The sequence below is a fragment of the Salmo salar genome, chromosome ssa12 (genome assembly GCF_905237065.1).
Source record: "Salmo salar chromosome ssa12, Ssal_v3.1, whole genome shotgun sequence".
NCBI classification, from domain to species: Eukaryota; Metazoa; Chordata; class Actinopteri; order Salmoniformes; family Salmonidae; genus Salmo; species Salmo salar.
This window is the reverse complement of record NC_059453.1, coordinates 13,871,798-13,892,500: the sequence shown is the minus strand read 5'-3', so window position 1 is coordinate 13,892,500 and position 20,703 is coordinate 13,871,798. Positions and strand designations below refer to the sequence as shown.

The 20,703-nt window shown below is 42.4% G+C and overlaps 1 protein-coding gene across 4 annotated transcripts in view; it reads right to left on the bottom strand.

Moving 5' to 3' along the window:
* LOC106592205 (glucagon receptor) overlaps positions 1-20,703 on the bottom strand; it is a 65,217-nt gene that overhangs the window by 14,950 nt on the left and 29,564 nt on the right. For all 4 annotated transcript variants that reach the window (XM_045690772.1, XM_045690775.1, XM_045690774.1 and 1 more), the window contains exons 2-4: positions 12,252-12,382; positions 11,449-11,545; positions 1,203-1,310 (exon numbers count right to left, since the gene is read on the bottom strand). In XM_045690772.1, coding sequence (XP_045546728.1) covers positions 1,203-1,310; positions 11,449-11,545; positions 12,252-12,305 — 259 coding nt within the window. In that variant the 5' untranslated portion in view covers positions 12,306-12,382. The remainder of the gene's footprint in view (positions 1-1,202; positions 1,311-11,448; positions 11,546-12,251; positions 12,383-20,703) is intronic.

Here is a 20,703-nt window from a genome sequence, read left to right as displayed (position 1 = left end):
AATATACTTTAAAATAACACCACTACAATAATTTACTGTAAAACAACACCACTACAATAATATATAGTAGCATAACACTACTACAATAATATACCGTAAGTTAACACTACTACAATAATATACTGTAAAATAACACCACTACAATAATATACTGTAACATTACACCACTACAATAATATACTGTAAAATAACACCACTACAGTAATATACTGTAAAATAATACCAATACAATAATATACCGTAAAATAACACTACGGTGGTTATTGTTCATATGGATGATAAATTACTCATATCCTGTCTGTGCTCCAGCACATTTAACACAATTGCGCAATGACCATATCACTCTGATACACTACCACACACACACACACACAGGCACTCTCACACACACACACACACACACACCCATCTCTCTTCTCAAACACATGGAAGGAAGTGCTGCTGTAGTCTGTTTGATACGATAGCCTATATTGTTGTGTCCCATATTGGCTTATGTGTCCAACAGACTGTACAGCAGCAGTTACATCTGATGGAGTAGAGAGATGTGAGATGTGTGTGTTTGTGTGAGTGTGTGTGAGTGTTTGTGTGTGTGTGTATGTGTGTGTGTATCTGAGGTACATGATTGTTGTGTAATTGTGTTATGTGACACGAGCAGCTGTCACTCTATAAACCATGGAATTCACTGAACATTCCTCTGCATTCAGAGCAGCTGTCACTCTATAAACCATGGAATTCACTGAACATTCCTCTGCATTCAGAGCAGCTGTCACTCTATAAACCATGGAATTCACTGAACATTCCTCTGCATTCAGAGCAGCTGTCACTCTATAAACCATGGAATTCACTGAACATTCCTCTGCATTCAGAGCAGCTGTCACTCTATGAACCATGGAATTCACTGAACATTCCTCTGCATTCAGAGCAGCTGTCACTCTATAAACCATGGAAATTCACTGAACATTCCTCTGCATTCAGAGCAGCTGTCACTCTATGAACCATGGAATTCACTGAACATTCCTCTGCATTCACATACACCCATCTTATTACTGGTGTTGGGGTAGGTGCAGTACACACACACACACACACACACACACACACACACACACACACACACACACACACACACACACACACACACACACACACACACACACACACACATGAACGCACGCACGCACACACAAATACACGCACACACACACCTTTGCGGTACCAGGGCAGGTACCATGGACAGGAAACATTGACTGTTGTTCCAGGAAGTCCATCAGGCCAGCAGGCATACTGGTCAAACGTCCTGTTACACACCAGTCCTGTGGAGGGGTCAAATACCAAAGGTCACACATTCCAGTACTTTACCTGTTTAACACAGCTATAACACACCGATATAAAATAGCTACAACACACCGATATAACACAGGAATAACACACCGATATAACACAGGAATAACACACTGATATAACACAGCTATAACACACCGATATAACACAGGAATAACACACCGATATAACACAGGAATAACACACTGATATAACACAGCTATAACACACCGATATAACACAGGAATAACACAGCTATAACACAGCGATATAACACAGGAATAACACAGCTATAACACACCGATATAACACAGCTACAACACACCGATATAACACAGGAATAACACAGCTATAACACAGCGATATAACACAGGAATAACACAGCTATGACACACTGATATAACACAGCTACAACACACCGATATAAAACAGGAATAACACAGCTATAACACAATGATATAACACAGGAAATGCAGAGTTATAACACACCGATATAACACAGGAATAACACAGCTATAACACACTGATATAACACAGGAATAGCACAGCTATAACACACCGATATAACACAGCTATAACACACCAATATAACACAGCTATAACACACCGATATTACACAGCTATAACACACCAATATTACACAGCTATAACACACCGATATTACACAGCTATAACACACCAACATAACACAGCTATAACACACCAATATAACACAGGAATAACACAGCTATAACTTACCGATATAACACAGCTATAACACACCGATATAACACAGGAATAACACAGCTATAACACACCAATATAACACAGCTATAACACACCGATATAACACAGCTATAACACACCGATATTACACAGCTATAACACATCGATATAACACAGGAATAACACAGCTATAGCACACCGATAAAAAACACCAATATAACACATCAATATAACACCGATAAAACACACCGATATAACACAGGTATAATACACCAATATAACACACCGATTTAACACAGCTATAACACAGCTATAACACAGCTATAACACACCAATATAACACAGCTATAACACACCAACATAACACAGCTATAACACACAATATAACACAGCTATAACACACCGATATAACACAGCTATAACACACCAATATAACACACCAACATAACACAGCTATAACACAGCTATAACACACCGATATAACACAACTATAACACACCGATATAACACAACTATAACACACCAATGTAACACAGCTATAACACACCAACATAACACAGCTATAACACACAATATAACACAGCTATAACACACCGATATAACACAGCTATAACACACCAATATAACACACCAATATAACACAGCTATAACACAGCTAAAACACACCGATATAACACAGCTATAACACACCGATATAACACAGCTATAACACACCAATATAACACACCAACATAACACAGCTATAACACAGCTATAACACACCAATATAACACAGCTATAACACACCGATATAACACAGCTATAACACACCAATATAACACACCAACATAACACAGCTATAACACACCGATATAACACAGCTATAACACACCGATATAACACAGCTATAACACATCGATATAACACAGCTATAACACACCAATATAACACAACTATAACACACCAATATAACACACCAATATAACACAGCTATAACACACCAACATAACACAGCTATAACACAGCTATAACACACCGATATAACACAACTATAACACACCGATATAACACAACTATAACACACCAATGTAACACAGCTATAACACACCAATATAACACAGCTATAACACACCGATATAACACAGCTATAACACACCGATATAACACAGGAATAGCACAGCTATAACATACTGATATAACACAGCTACAACACACCAATATAACACGGGAATAGCACAGCTATAATACACCGATATAACACAGCTGTAACACACCGATATAACACAGGAATAACACAGCTATAACACACCAATATAACACAGGAATAGTACAGCTACAACACACCGATGTAACACAGCTATAACACACCGATATAACACAGGAATAGCACAGCTATAACACACCGATATAACACAGGAATAGCACAGCTATAACACACCGATGTAACACAGCTATAACACACTGATATAACACAGCTATAACACACCGATATAACACAGGAATAGCACAGCTATAACACACCGATGTAACACAGCTATAACACACTGATATAACACAGGAATAGCACAGCTATAACACACCGATATAACACAGGAATAACACAGCTATAACACACCGATGTAACACAGGAATAGCACAGCTTTAACACACCGATGTAACACAGCTATAACACACCAATATAACACAGGAATAGCACAGCTATAACACACCGATATAACACAGGAATAGCACAGCTATAACACACCGATATAACACAGCTATAACACACTGATATAACACAGGAATAACACAGCTATAACATACTGATATAACACAGCTACAACACACCAATATAACACGGGAATAGCACAGCTATAATACACCGATATAACACAGCTGTAACACACCGATATAACACAGGAATAACACAGCTATAACACACCAATATAACACAGGAATAGTACAGCTACAACACACCGATATAACACAGGAATAACACAGCTATAACACACCAATATAACACAGGAATAGTACAGCTATAACACACCGATATAACACAGGAATAGCACAGCTATAACACACCGATATAACACAGGAATAGCACAGCTATAACACACCGATGTAACACAGCTATAACACACCGATATAACACAGCTATAACACACCGATATAACACAGGAATAGCACAGCTATAACACACCGATGTAACACAGCTATAACACACCGATATAACACAGCTACAACACACCAATATAACACGGGAATAGCACAGCTATAATACACCGATATAACACAGCTGTAACACACCGATATAACACAGGAATAACACAGCTATAACACACCAATATAACACAGGAATAGTACAGCTACAACACACCGATGTAACACAGCTATAACACACCGATATAACACAGGAATAGCACAGCTATAACACACCGATATAACACAGGAATAGCACAGCTATAACACACCGATGTAACACAGCTATAACACACCGATATAACACAGCTATAACACACCGATATAACACAGAAATAGCACAGCTATAACACACCGATATAACACAGCTATAACACACTGATATAACACAGGAATAGCACAGCTATAACACACCGATATAACACAGCTATAACACACTGATATAACACAGGAATAGCACAGCTATAACACACCGATATAACACAGGAATAACACAGCTATAACACACCGATGTAACACAGGAATAGCACAGCTATAACACACCGATGTAACACAGCTATAACACACCAATATAACACAGGAATAGCACAGCTATAACACACCGATATAACACAGGAATAGCACAGCTATAACACACCGATATAACACAGCTATAACACACTGATAAAACACAGGAATAACACAGCTATAACACACCGATATAACACAGCTATAACACACCGATATAACACAGGAATAGCACAGCTATAACATACTGATATAACACAGCTACAACACACCAATATAACACGGGAATAGCACAGCTATAATACACCGATATAACACAGCTGTAACACACCGATATAACACAGGAATAACACAGCTATAACACACCAATATAACACAGGAATAGTACAGCTACAACACACCGATGTAACACAGCTATAACACACCGATATAACACAGGAATAGCACAGCTATAACACACCGATATAACACAGGAATAGCACAGCTATAACACACCGATGTAACACAGCTATAACACACCGATATAACACAGCTATAACACACCGATATAACACAGGAATAGCACAGCTATAACACACCGATGTAACACAGCTATAACACACCGATATAACACAGCTACAACACACCAATATAACACAGGAATAGCACAGCTATAATACACCGATATAACACAGCTGTAACACACCGATATAACACAGGAATAACACAGCTATAACACACCAATATAACACAGGAATAGTACAGATACAACACACCGATGTAACACAGCTATAACACACCGATATAACACAGGAATAGCACAGCTATAACACACCGATATAACACAGGAATAGCACAGCTATAACACACCGATGTAACACAGCTATAACACACCGATATAACACAGCTATAACACACCGATATAACACAGGAATAGCACAGCTATAACACACCGATATAACACAGCTATAACACACTGATATAACACAGGAATAGCACAGCTATAACACACCGATATAACACAGCTATAACACACTGATATAACACAGGAATAGCACAGCTATAACACACCGATATAACACAGGAATAACACAGCTATAACACACCGATGTAACACAGGAATAGCACAGCTATAACACACCGATGTAACACAGCTATAACACACCAATATAACACAGGAATAGCACAGCTATAACACACCGATATAACACAGGAATAGCACAGCTATAACACACCGATATAACACAGCTATAACACACTGATATAACACAGGAATTACACAGCTATAACATACCGATATAACACAGCTATAACACACCGATATAACACAGCTATAACACACCAATATAACACAGCTACAACACACCGATATAACACAGCTATAACACACCAATATAACACAGCTATAACACACCGATATAACACAGGAATAGCACAGCTATAACACACCAATATAACAGGAATAATATAAAAATAAAATAAAATCTTTTAAAAATCTAATTGTATTTGTCACATGCGTCGAATACAAAAGGTGTAGGGAGACCTTAACGTGAAATGCTTACTTACAAGCCTTAACCAACAATGCAGTTTTAAGAAAATAGAGTTAAGAAAATATCTACAAAAGTAAAAAATAAAATGAACACAATAAAATAACAATAATGAGGCCATATACAGGGGGTACGGAGTCAATGTGCCGGGTTACAGGATAGTTGAGGTCATTTGTACATGCAGGTGGGGGTGAAGTGACTATGCATAGGGGTTAAATAGCGAGTACAGCAGCAGAGTAAAAAACAAAGGGGGGGGGGTAAATGCAAATAGTGTGGGTGGCCATTTGATTAATTGTTCGGCAGACTTATTGCTTGGGGGTAGAAGCTGTTAAGGAGCCTTTTGGACATAGACTTGGCGTTCCGCTTGCTGTGCAGTAGCAGAGAGAACAGTGTATGACTAGGGTGACTGGAGTCTTTGACAATTCTGAGGCCCTTCCTCTGACACGCCTAGTATAGAGGTCCTGGATGGCAGGAAACTTGGCCCCAGTGATGTACTGGGCCGTACGCACTACACTCTGTAGCGCTATCATAGCTCTAATATACCATTATCCCACAGGAATAACCTAGCTCTCACATACCATTATACCACAGGAATAACCTAGCTCTCACATACCATTATACCACAGGAATAACCTTGCTCTCACATACCATTATACCACAGGAATAACCTAGCTCTCACATACCATTATACCACAGGAATAACCTAGCTCTAAAATACCATTATACCACAGGAATAACCTAGCTCGCACATACCATTATACCACAGGAATAACATAGCTCTCATATACCATTATACCATAGGAATAACCTAGCTCTGACATACCATTATACCACAGGAATAACCTTGCTCTAACATACCATTACACCACAGGAATAACCTAGCTCTCACATACCATTATACCACAGGAATAACCTAGCTCTCACATACCATTATACCACAGGAATAACCTAGCTCTCACATACCATTATACCACAGGAATAACCTAGCTCTAACATACCATTATACCACAGGAATAACCTAGCTCTGACATACCATTATACCACAGGAATAACCTAGCTCTCACATACCATTATACCACAGGAATAACCTAGCTCTCACATACCATTATACCACAGGAATAACCTAGCTCTCACATACCATTATACCACAGGAATAACCTAGCTCTCACATACCATTATACCACAGGAATAACCTAGCTCTCACATACCATTATACCACAGGAATAACCTAGCTCTCACATACCATTATACCACAGGAATGACCTAGCTCTCACATACCATTATACCACAGGAATAACCTATCTCTGACATACCATTATACCACAGGAATAAACTAGCTCCCACATGCCATTATACCACAGCAATAACCTATCTCTGACATACCATTATACCCAAGGAATAACCTAGCTCTCACATACCATTATACCACAGGAATAACCTAGCTCTGACATACCATTATACCACAGGAATAACCTAGCTCTCACATACCATTATACCACAGGAATAACCTAGCTCTCACATACCATTATACCACAGGAATGACCTAGCTCTCACATACCATTATACCACAGGAATAACCTATCTCTGACATACCATTATACAACAGGAATAACCTAGCTCTCACATACCATTATACCACAGGAATAACCTAGCTATGACATACCATTATACCACAGGAATAACCTAGCTCTCACATACCATTATACCACAGGAATAACCTAGCTCTGACATACCATTATACCACAGGAATAACCTAGCTCTCACATACCATTATACCACAGGAATAACCTAGCTCTCACATACCATTATACCACAGGAATAACCTAGCTCTCACATACCATTATACCACAGGAATAACCTAGCTCTGACATACCATTATACCACAGGAATAACCTAGCTCTCACATACCATTATACCACAGGAATAACCTAGCTCTGACATACCATTATACCACAGGAATAACCTAGCTCTGACATACCATTATACCACAGGAATAAACTAGCTCTCACATACCATTATACCACAGGAATAACCTAGCTCTCACATACCATTATACCACAGGAATAACCTAGCTCTCACATACCATTATACCACAGGAATAACCTAGCTCTCACATACCATTATACCACAGGAATAACCTAGCTCTCACATACCATTATACCACAGGAATGACCTAGCTCTCACATACCATTATACCACAGGAATAACCTATCTCTGACATACCATTATACCACAGGAATAAACTAGCTCCCACATGCCATTATACCACAGCAATAACCTATCTCTGACATACCATTATACCACAGGAATAACCTAGCTCTCACATACCATTATACCACAGGAATAACCTAGCTCTGACATACCATTATACCACAGGAATAACCTAGCTCTCACATACCATTATACCACAGGAATAACCTAGCTCTGACATACCATTATACCACAGGAATAACCTAGCTCTCACATACCATTATACCACAGGAATAACATATCTGTGACATACCATTATACCACAGGAATAACCTAGCTCTCACATACCATTATACCACAGGAATAACCTAGCTCTGACATACCATTATACCACAGGAATAACCTAGCTCTCACATACCATTATACCACAGGAATAACCTAGCTCTCACATACCATTATACCACAGGAATAACCTAGCTCTCACATACCATTATACCACAGGAATAACCTAGCTCTCACATACCATTATACCACAGGAATAACCTAGCTCTCACATACCATTATACCACAGGAATAACCTATCTGTGACATACCATTATACCACAGGAATAACCTAGCTCTCACATACCATTATACCACAGGAATAACCTAGCTCTGACATACCATTATACCACAGGAATAACCTAGCTCTCACATACCATTATACCACAGGAATAACCTAGCTCTGACATACCATTATACCACAGGAATAACCTAGCTCTGACATACCATTATACCACAGGAATAACCTAGCTCTGACATACCATTATACCACAGGAATAACCTAGCTCTGACATACCATTATACAACAGGAATAACCTAGCTCTGACATACCATTATACCACAGGAATAACCTATCTCTGACATATCATTATACCACAGGAATAACCTAGCTCTCACATACCATTATACCACAGGAATAACCTAGCTCTCACATACCATTATACCACAGGAATAACCTATCTCTCACATACCATTATACCACAGGAATAACCTAGCTCTGACATACCATTATACCACAGGAATAAACTGGCTCTCACATACCATTATACCACAGGAATAACGTCACTCTAACATACCATTATACCACAGGAATAACCTAGCTCTCACATACCATTATAACACAGGAATAACCTAGCTATCACATACCATTATACCACAGGAATAACCTAGCTCTCACATACCATTATACCACAGGAATAACCTAGCTCTGACATACCATTATACCACAGGAATAACCTAGCTCTAACATACCATTATACCACAGGAATAACCTAGCTCTGACATACCATTATACCACAGGAATAACCTAGCTCTCACATACCATTATACCACAGGAATAACCTAGCTCTCACATACCATTATACCACAGGAATAACCTAGCTCTCACATACCATTATACCACAGGAATAACCTAGCTCTCACATACCATTATACCACAGGAATAACGTAGCTCTCACATACCATTATAGCACAGGAATAACCTAGCTCTCACATACCATTATACCACAGGAATAACCTTGCTCTCACATACCATTATACCACAGGAATAACCTATCTCTGACATACCATTATACCAGAGGAATAAACTAGCTCCCACATGCCATTATACCACAGCAATAACCTATCTCTGACATACCATTATACCACAGGAATAACCTAGCTCTCACATACCATTATACCACAGGAATAGCATATCTGTGACATACCATTATACCACAGGAATAACCTAGCTCTCACATACCATTATACCACAGGAATAACCTAGCTCTGACATACCATTATACCACAGGAATAACCTAGCTCTCACATACCATTATACCACAGGAATAACCTAGCTCTCATGTACCATTATACCACAGGAATAACCTATCTCTGACATACCATTATACCACAGGAATAAACAAGCTCCCACATGCCATTATACCACAGGAATAACCTATCTCTGACATACCATTATACCACAGGAATAACCTAGCTCTCACATACCATTATACCACAGGAATAACCTATCTCTGACATACCATTATACCACAGGAATAACCTAGCTCTCACATACCATTATACCACAGGAATAACCTAGCTCTCACATACCATTATACCACAGGAATAACCTAGCTCTCACATACCATTATACCACAGGAATAACCTAGCTCTGACATACCATTATACCACAGGAATAACCTAGCTCTAACATACCATTATACCACAGGAATAACCTAGCTCTGACATACCATTATACCACAGGAATAACCTAGCTCTCACATACCATTATACCACAGGAATAGCCTATCTCTGACATACCATTATACCACAGGAATAACCTAGCTCTCACATACCATTATACCACAGGAATAACCTATCTCTGACATACCATTATACCACAGGAATAACCTAGCTCTCACATACCATTATACCACAGGAATAACCTATCTCTGACATACCGTTATACCACAGGAATAACCTAGCTCCCACATGCCATTATACCACAGGAATAACCTATCTCTGACATACCATTATACCACAGGAATAACCTAGCTCTCACATACCATTATACCACAGGAATAACCTAGCTCTGACATACCATTATACCACAGGAATAACCTAGCTCTCACATACCATTATACCACAGGAATAACCTAGCTCTCACATACCATTATACCACAGGAATAACCTAGCTCTCACATACCATTATACCACAGGAATAACCTATCTCTGACATACCGTTATACCACAGGAATAACCTAGCTCCCACACGCCATTATACCACAGGAATAACCTATCTCTGACATACCATTATACCACAGGAATAACCTAGCTCTCACATACCATTATACCACAGGAAAAACCTAGCTCTCACATGACAGGGAGGCTCTGTGATGGGGTAGAGTGGTGATATGTGTACGTGTCCATTTCTAATTGGGCAAAAGTTTCAATCAGCAGATTATCCACTGTGGTTATGAAGGGTCTGAGGTTGATGACATCACAGCGTGAGGCAGAGACTGACCTGAGGCGGGAGGCGTGGTGACGATGCTCTGAGAACACTGGTTCTTGTAGCTCGTCCATTGTTCCATCAGGAGCTTCAGAGATTTAGCCGAGGAGACCTGGGTACAAAAGGAGAACAGTAATTAGACTCTGCTGAACCTCCATCTAAATAAATGTTTGTGTGTGTGTGTGTGTGTGTGTGTGTGTGTACAAATGTACTCTCTTTATTTAATTTGTTTATTTATTTATTTAACTAGGCAAGTCAGTTAAGAACACATTCTTAATTACAATGACGGCCTACCCCAGGCCAAACTGGGACAACACTGGGCCAATTGTGCACCGCCCTATAGGACTCCCAATCACAGCCGGATGTGATACAGCCTGGATTCAAAACCAGGAACTGTATTGACGCCTCTTGCACTGAGATACAGTGCCTTAGACCACTGCGCCACTCGGGAGCCCTTCATTTGTTCCGTTTGTCCCAGCAGAATACATTTGCAGCAAACAGGATCGTAATATTTAGTGATTAGGCTGATCCAGGCTTTATCACATTAGGCTATTAGCAAAATTGTGTGTTAGTGCAGGTTTTCAGTGAATTTATGTAAATCCTACGGCCTAGGAACATTCTCAGCATCAACAGTGATCAAATTAAGACCTTACACCTGTCTGTGCGTGTGTGCGCGCGTGCGTGTGTGTGTGTGTGTGTGTGTGTGTGTGTGTGTGTGTGTGTGTGTGTGTGTGTGTGTGTGTGTGTGTGTGTGTGTGTGTGTGTGTGTGTGTGTGTGTGTGTGTGTGTGTGTGTGTGAGAAAGACAGAGAGTCTTACCTGGGTGTAGCCAGAGAGGGTGAGCAGAGATAAGAGGACACACATCTGGGACATCCCACCTGGCTACGCTGGGAGAGGAGGGGTGGGGGGACTCAACTCATCAGGGGGCTCAGCCTGGTCTACCCTACATGCTACACACACACACACACACACACACACACACACACACACACACGTGCACACACACACAGACACACATACACACACACAGACACACATGCACACACACACACACGTGCACACACAAACAAACAGACACACATGCGCGCACACACACACACACATGCGCACACACACACACATGCACACACAAGAACACAGAGAGGAAGAGAGAGAGAGATAAATGTCAAATTGTCTTTTTACCAAATTACTGTAACAGACCACGTATTCACCCTGCACACCCTAATTGACAAACAAACAAACCAAAAGAAAGGCAAAGTCTTCTCATGCTTTGTTGATTTCAAACAAGCCTTCGACTCAATTTGGCATGAGGTTCTGCTATACAAATTGATGGAAAGTGGTGTTTGGGGAAAAACATACGACATTATAAAATCCATTTACACAAACAACAAGTCTGCGGTTAAAATAGGCAAAACACACACACATTTCTTCCCACAGGGCCGTGGGGTGAGACAGGGATGCAGCTTAAGCCCCACCCTCTTCAACATATATATCAACGAATTGGCGAGGGCACTAGAACAGTCTGCAGCACCCGGCCTCACCCTACTAGAATCTGAAGTCAAATGTCTACTGATGATCTGGTGCATCTGTCCCCAACCAAGGAGGGCCTTCAGCAGCACCTAGATCTTCTGCACAGATTCTGCCAGACCTGGGCCCTGACAGTAAATCTTAGTAAGACCAAAATAATGGCGTTCCAAAAAAGGTCCAGTCACCAGGACCACAAATATAAATTCCATCTAGACACCATTGCTCTAGAGCGCACAAAAAACTAGACATACCTTGGCCTAAACATCAGCGCCACAGGTAACTACCACAAAGCTATGAACGATCTGAGAGACAAGGCAAGGGCCTTCAATGCCATCAAAAGGAACTCAATGCAACATACCAATTAGGATCTGTCTAAAAATAGTTGAATCAGTTATAGAACCCATTCCCCTTATGGTTGTGAGGTCTGGGGTCCGCTCACCAACCAATAATTCACAAAATGGGACAAACACCAAATTGAGACTCTGCATGCAGAATTCTGCAAAAATATCCTCTGTGTACAACGTAGAACACCAAATAATGCATGCAGAGCAGAATTAGGCCGATACCCGCTAATTATCAAAATCCATAAATGACCCCGTTATATTCTACAACCACCTAAAATTAAGCGATTCCCAAACCTTCCATAACAAAGCCATCACCTACATAGAGAAGAACCTGGAGAAGAGTCCCCTTAGCAAGCTAGTCCTGGGGCTCTGTTCACAAACACAAGCACACCCCACAGAGCCCAGGACAGCAACACAATTAGACCCAACCAAATCATGAGAAAACAAAAAGATAATTACTTGACACATTGGAAAGAATTTACAAAAAAACAGAGCAAACTAGAATGATTTTTGACAGAGAGTACACAGTGGCAGAATGCCTGACCACTGTGACTGACCCAAACTTAAGGAAAGCTTTGACTATGTACAGACTCAGTGAGCATAGCCTTGCTATCGAGAAAGGCCGCCGTAGGCAGACCTGGCTCTCAAGAGAAGACAGGCTATGTACACACTGCCCACAAAATGAGATGGAAACGGAGCTGTACTTCCTAACCTCCTGCCCAATGTATGACCATATTAGAGACACATATTTCCCTCAGATTACACAGACCCACAAAGAATTCAAAAACAAACCCGATGTTGATAAACTCCCATATCTACTGGGTGAAATACCACAGTGTGCAATCACAACAGCAAGATTTGTGACCTGTTGCTACAAGAAAAGGTCAACCAGTGAAGAACAAACACCATTGTAAATACAACCCATATTTATGCTTATTTATTTTCCCTTTTGTACTTTAACCATTTGTGCATCGTTACAACACTGTATATACACATAATATGACATTTGAAATGTGTTTATTCTTTTGAAACTTCTGTGAGTGTAATGTTCACTGTTCATTTTTATTGTTTATTTCACTTTTGTTTATTATCTACCTCACTTGATTTGGCAATGTTAACATATGTTTCCCATGCTAATAAAACCCCTTGAATTGAATTGAATTGATAAAGAGAGAGTTGCTTTCATTAATTGCTTACGCCTCTCAGCATAATATTACATATCCCTTTCTTATTCTCCTCCTCTTCATCATCCTCACCATCACCATGGGGAGATGAAGGGTGACTCTATAGGGACTTATGTAACCAAAGCGGGGGGGGTTACATAAGTCCCTTTAGGGTTGTAAAGGTTCCCACACTGCTAATGGCACTACACAGCCACACACACACTGATTTATAGTTCCCTGTAAAGATATGCTGATCTCAATCTGTGTGTGTGTGTGTGTGTGTGTGTATGTATGTATGTGTGTGTGTGTGTGTGTGTGTGTGTGTGTGTGTGTGTGTGTGTGTGTGTGTGTGTGCGTGCGTGCGTGCGTGTGTGTGTGTGTGTGTTTATCCCATAGTGCTGAATGACTTGTGTTTGTCCCTAGTGAATTCTCAGAAGGGAATTCTACTCTGCTCCATCAGACAACTATGGGAAAAGTCTCATCATCCACTTCCATCACAGAGGAAATGACATGTGATTCCAAACCAACGCCTAGCACCTGTAAGTACATCATATAAGATAGTAACATACGGTAAGATATGAGGTGTCCTAAAAGACTGGATAAATATGTTGAAATAGCTTCACCTTGTCTTCTGTCTAGGTGTAATGTTAGACATATCGCTGAGCTATTGCATACACATCATTGTCAGTCTCTCTATCCAATCACAGCCCAGGAAAATTGACTTCCTGTTTGGTCATACAGGTCAGAGGTCAAAGTGGTGTTTACGGCGGTTTCTTCTGCGCCACGGCATGTGCGTCTGTGTCCCACGCCGACGGCCGGTCCCCCTCTTCAGCTGCTGTGTAGTCGGAGAACGGAACGAAATCTGAAACGTTTCTGCAAAAAACACCTTTACTGTGGAAACATTTTTGGCTAAAACGTTTCAAATTCCATTCTGTTCCAATCTCTCTCTCTCTGCTGGGGGCTGTGATGGGCTGTGTTTGTGTGTGTGTGCACTCACATGTACAAGTCCAAGAGTATGTCACACAGAAGAGATTCCTTGTCACAGCTACGGAGTGACATCTAATTCCACAGGTGTCACACAGAAGAGGTTCCTCATCACAGCTACGGAGTGACATCTAATTCCACAGGTGTCACACAGAAGAGGTTCCCCGTCACAGCTAGAGAGTGACATCTAATTCCACAGGTGTCACACAGAAGAGGTTCCCCGTCACAGCTAGAGAGTGACATCTAATTCCACAGGTGTCACACAGAAGAGGTTCCCCGTCACAGCTAGAGAGTGACATCTAATTCCACAGGTGTCACACAGAAGAGGTTCCTCGTCACAGCTAGAGAGTGACATCTAATTCCACAGGTGTCACACAGAAGAGGTTCCCCGTCACAGCTAGAGAGTGACGTCTAATTTCATTCCCTCTGGGAATGAGTCTGAGAGAGAGGGATGGAGGGAGAGAGAGAAGAGGGGGAGAGTAGAGAGGGAGGGAAAGAGGTAGGGAGAGAGGGGAAGGATGAGAGAGAGAGAGAGAGAGAGAGAGAGAGAGAGAGAGAGAGAGAGAAAGAGAGAGAAAGCGAGAGAGAGAGAGAGAGAGAGAGAGAGAGAGAGAGAGAGAGAGAGAGAGAGAGAAAGAGAGAGCGAGACAGAAAGAGAGAGAGAGAGAGAGAGAGAGAGAGCGAGACAGAGAGAGAGAGAGAGAGAGAGAGAGAGAGAGAGAGAGAGAGAGAGAGAGTATTCTGTATGTCTGGTGTTACTTCACCCCAATATTGACCAGAACAGAGACATAATCACTGCAGTGTTTTGTACCAGTGTCTTATCGATCGATCGAACAAACACAAACAGACACACAGGATGAGTGTGTCGGAGTGTTTAATGTTTAGCCAGTGGAGGGAAGAAAGAGCAGTGGAATGAGGAAACCGCCTGGCAGGTGTTGTAATGTTATCCCCCTATTCTATTACCAGAGGATCAGCAGGATACATGATAGGAGACAGGGAGACAGGGGGAGAGGGAGACAGGGGGAGAGGGAGACAGGGGGAGAGGGAGACAGGGGAGAGGGAGACAGGGGGAGAGGGAGACAGGAGGAGAGGGAGACAGGGGGAGAGGGAGACAGGGGGAGAGGGAGACAGGAGGAGAGGGAGACAGGGGGAGAGGGAGACAGGGGAGAGGGAGACAGGGGGAGAGGGAGACAGGGGAGAGGGAGACAGGGGGAGAGGGAGACAGGGGGAGAGGGAGACAGGGGGAGAGGGAGACAGGGGGAGAGGGAGACAGGGGAGAGGGAGACAGGGGGAGAGGGAGACAGGGGGAGAGGGAGACAGGGGGAGAGGGAGACAGGGGGAGAGGGAGACAGGGGGAGAGGGAGACAGGAGGAGAGGGAGACAGGGGGGAGAGGGAGACAGGGGAGAGGGAGACAGGGGAGAGGGAGACAGGGAGAGGGAGACAGGGGAGAGGGAGACAGGGGGAGAGGGAGACAGGGGAGAGGGAAACAGGGGGAGAGGGAGACAGGGGAGAGGGAGACAGGGGAGAGGGAGACAGGGGAGAGGGAAACAGGGGAGAGGGAGACAGGGGAGAGGGAGACAGGGGAGAGGGAGACAGGGGGAGAGGGAGACAGGGGAGAGGGAGACAGGGGGAGAGGGAGACAGGGGGAGAGGGAGACAGGGGAGAGGGAGACAGGGGAGAGGGAGACAGGGGAGAGGGAGACAGGGGGAGAGAGATGGGGGAGACGGAGACAGGGGAGAGGGAGACAGGGGAGAGGGAGACAGGGGAGAGGGAGACAGGGGGAGAGGGAGACAGGGGGAGAGGGAGACAGGGGAGAGGGAGACAGGGGAGAGGGAGACACGGGGAGAGGGAGACAGGGGGAGAGGGAGACAGGGGGGAGAGGGAGACAGGGGAGAGGGAGACAGGGGGAGAGGGAGACAGGAGGAGAGGGAGACAGGGGAGAGGGAGACAGGGGAGAGGGAGACAGGGGAGAGGGAGACAGGGGGAGAGGGAGACAGGGGAGAGGGAGACAGGGGAGAGGGAGACAGGGGAGAGGGAGACAGGGGAGAGGGAGACACGGGAGAGGGAGACAGGGGAGAGGGAGACAGGGGAGAGGGAAACAGGGGAGAGGGAGACAGGGGAGAGGGAGACAGGGGAGAGGGAGACAGGGGAGAGGGAGACAGGGGAGAGGGAGACAGGGGGAGAGGGAGACAGGGGGAGAGGGAGACAGGGGAGAGGGAGACAGGGGAGAGGGAGACAGGGGAGAGAGAGACGGGGAGAAAGAGATGGGGGAGACGGAGACAGGGGAGAGGGAGACAGGGGAGAGGGAGACAGGGGGAGAGGGAAACAAGGGAGAGGGAGACAGAGACACAGACACAGACAGACAGACAGACAGACAGACAGACAGACAGACAGACAGACAGACAGACAGACAGACAGACAGACAGACAGACAGACAGACAGACAGAGTGAAGAGGACAGTCGCTCCACAGAGGACTCGTTCAAAACTGAACCAAACAGGTCTCCTTAGACGACAGTAACAGATTCTATTCTAGTCTCACTGTCTCTCTGCTGTGAATAACTTGAATCTACAGTTACTTCTTCACTCACTCACTCACACACACACACACACACACACACACACACACACACACACACACACACACACACACACACACACACACACACACACACACACACACGCACACGCACACACACACATACACACAATGGGTGTGAATAACTTTAGTCTAGACTTTGTTCCTCAGGAGGATGGACTATACAGACTCTGAGTGCGTCCTAAATGACACCTTATTCCCTACACAGCTCACTACCTTTGACCAGGGTCCATGAAGGTAGGGCAGTACACAGGGGAGAGGATGTCGTTTGGGACTCAGTGTCTAATTCAGAATGAAGACACATTTTGCTGCCTTAAAATTCCATCTAAAAACAGATTATATTCAATGTTTTCCCTTACAGATGTACAGAATATTGTTTTACATCAATGGTTCCCAATCAAACGTACTGAGCTTCAGCGATGTTGATATATGTTTCCCTAAGAGTTGGAAGAATCTTATTTAAAATCATTCAGCTGTCATGGCTGCCAAAGGTGCTTCCACCAGGTATTAACTCAGTGGGGGGTGAAGACACACTTCATCAACCCATCTTCATTTTGTATTTCTTTGGAAAATGTTCTATAATTTTACTTGCACTTTGAAAATGTGTAGCAGGTTGTATAAATCGATAAAAATAAGAATGTAATTGAATCTCATTTTAGATAAAATTTTAAGGCAACAAAATGTGAAACCTGTGCAAAGGGTCGTGTAGACGTTCACTAGGGACTGTTTGACTCGAGACAGGTCACCCGTAATACAAGTCAGTATTCGACGTCCATCCATGTCTGAGGACGACGGGAGATGACGTTGGAAACCGGCGTCTAGGGGCAACAATATGTTACCTTCAGGTCGGTTGTCGTGGAGATGAGCGTAAGCATCTGTCTCTGATTCTAAACAGCCAAAAGTTGTAAATTCAAATCCAACAATAGAAAGATGTTTTTCAGATCTTTGTTTTGAGACTATCCCAAACCTTAATGCTAACCTTAATAATGCAGAGTTAATGCCTAAACGTAACCTTAACATAAAACATTCAGAGGTAATGCCTAAACGTAACCCTAACATAAAACATTCAGAGGTAATGCCTAAACGTAACCCTAACATAAAACATTCAGAGGTAATGCCTAAACGTAACCCTAACATAAAACATTCAGAGGTAATGCCTAAACGTAACCCTAACATAAAACATTCAGAGGTAATGCCTAAACGTAACCCTAACATAAAACATTCAGAGGTAATGCCTAAACGTAACCCTAACATAAAACATTCAGAGGTAATGCCTAAACGTAACCCTAACATAAAACATTCAGAGGTAATGCCTAAACGTAACCCTAACATAAAACATTCAGAGGTAATGCCTAAAGTAACCTTAACATAAAACATTCAGAGGTAATGCCTAAACGTAACCCTAACATAAAACATTCAGAGGTAATGCCTAAACGTAACCCTAACATAAAACATTCAGAGGTAATGCCTAAACGTAACCCTAACATAAAACATTCAGAGGTAATGCCTAAACATAACCTTAACATTCAGAGGTAATGCCTAAACGTAACCTTAACATAAAACATTCAGAGGTAATGCCTAAACGTAACCTTAACATAAAACATTCAGAGGTAATGCCTAAACGTAACCCTAAGATAAAACATTCAGAGGTAATGCCTAAACGTAACCTTAAACATGGATAAACGTCTAATTCAGCCGTGAGACTGAGAGAGCTAGTTGGTTTATCTGCATGAAGCAGCAAACAGATCTATAGACTCTTAAATGTGGCTCAGAGCAGGAGTGTGTGTGTAGTGTGTAGTGTGTAGTGTGTATGTTTAGTGTGTGTGAGTGAGTGTGTTTATTATGTGTAGTGTGTGTAATGTGTGCGTATAGTGTGTGTAGTGTGTGTGTAGTGTGTGTAGTGTGTGTATAGTGTGTGTAGTGTGTGTAGTGTGTACAGTGTGTGTAGTGTGTGTAGTGTGTATAGTGTGTGTGTAGTGTGTGTAGTGTGTATAGTGTGTGTGTAGTGTGTGTAGTGTGTACAGTGTGTACAGTCTGTGTACAGTGTGTAGTGTGTGTAGTGTGTATAGTGTGTGTTTTATTTCACCTTTATTTAACCAGGTAGGCAAGTTGAGAACAAGTTCTCATTTACAATTGCGACCTGGCCAAGATAAAGCAAAGCAGTTCGACAACATACAACACAGAGTTACACATGGAGTAAAACAAACATACAGTCAATAATACAGTAGAAAAATAAGTCTATATACAATGTGAGCAAATGAGGTGAGATAAGGGAGGTAAAGGCAAAAAAAGGCCATGGTGGCAAAGTAAATACAATATAGCAAGTAAAACACTGGAATAGTAGATTTGTAGTAGAAGAAAGTGCAAAGTAGAAATATAAATAATGGGGTGCAAAGGAGTAAAATAAATAAATACAGTAGGGGAAGCGGTAGTTGTTTGGGCTAAATTATAGATGGGCTATGATCTGTGAGCTGCACTGACAGCTGGTGCTTAAAGCAGGTGAGGGAGATAAGTGTTTCTAGTTTCCGAGATTTTTGTAGTTCGTTCCAGTCATTGGCAGCAGAGAACTGGAAGGAGAGACGGCCAAAGGAGGAATTGGCTTTGGGGGTGACCAGAGAGATATTCCTGCTGGAGCGTGTGCTACAGGTGGGTGCT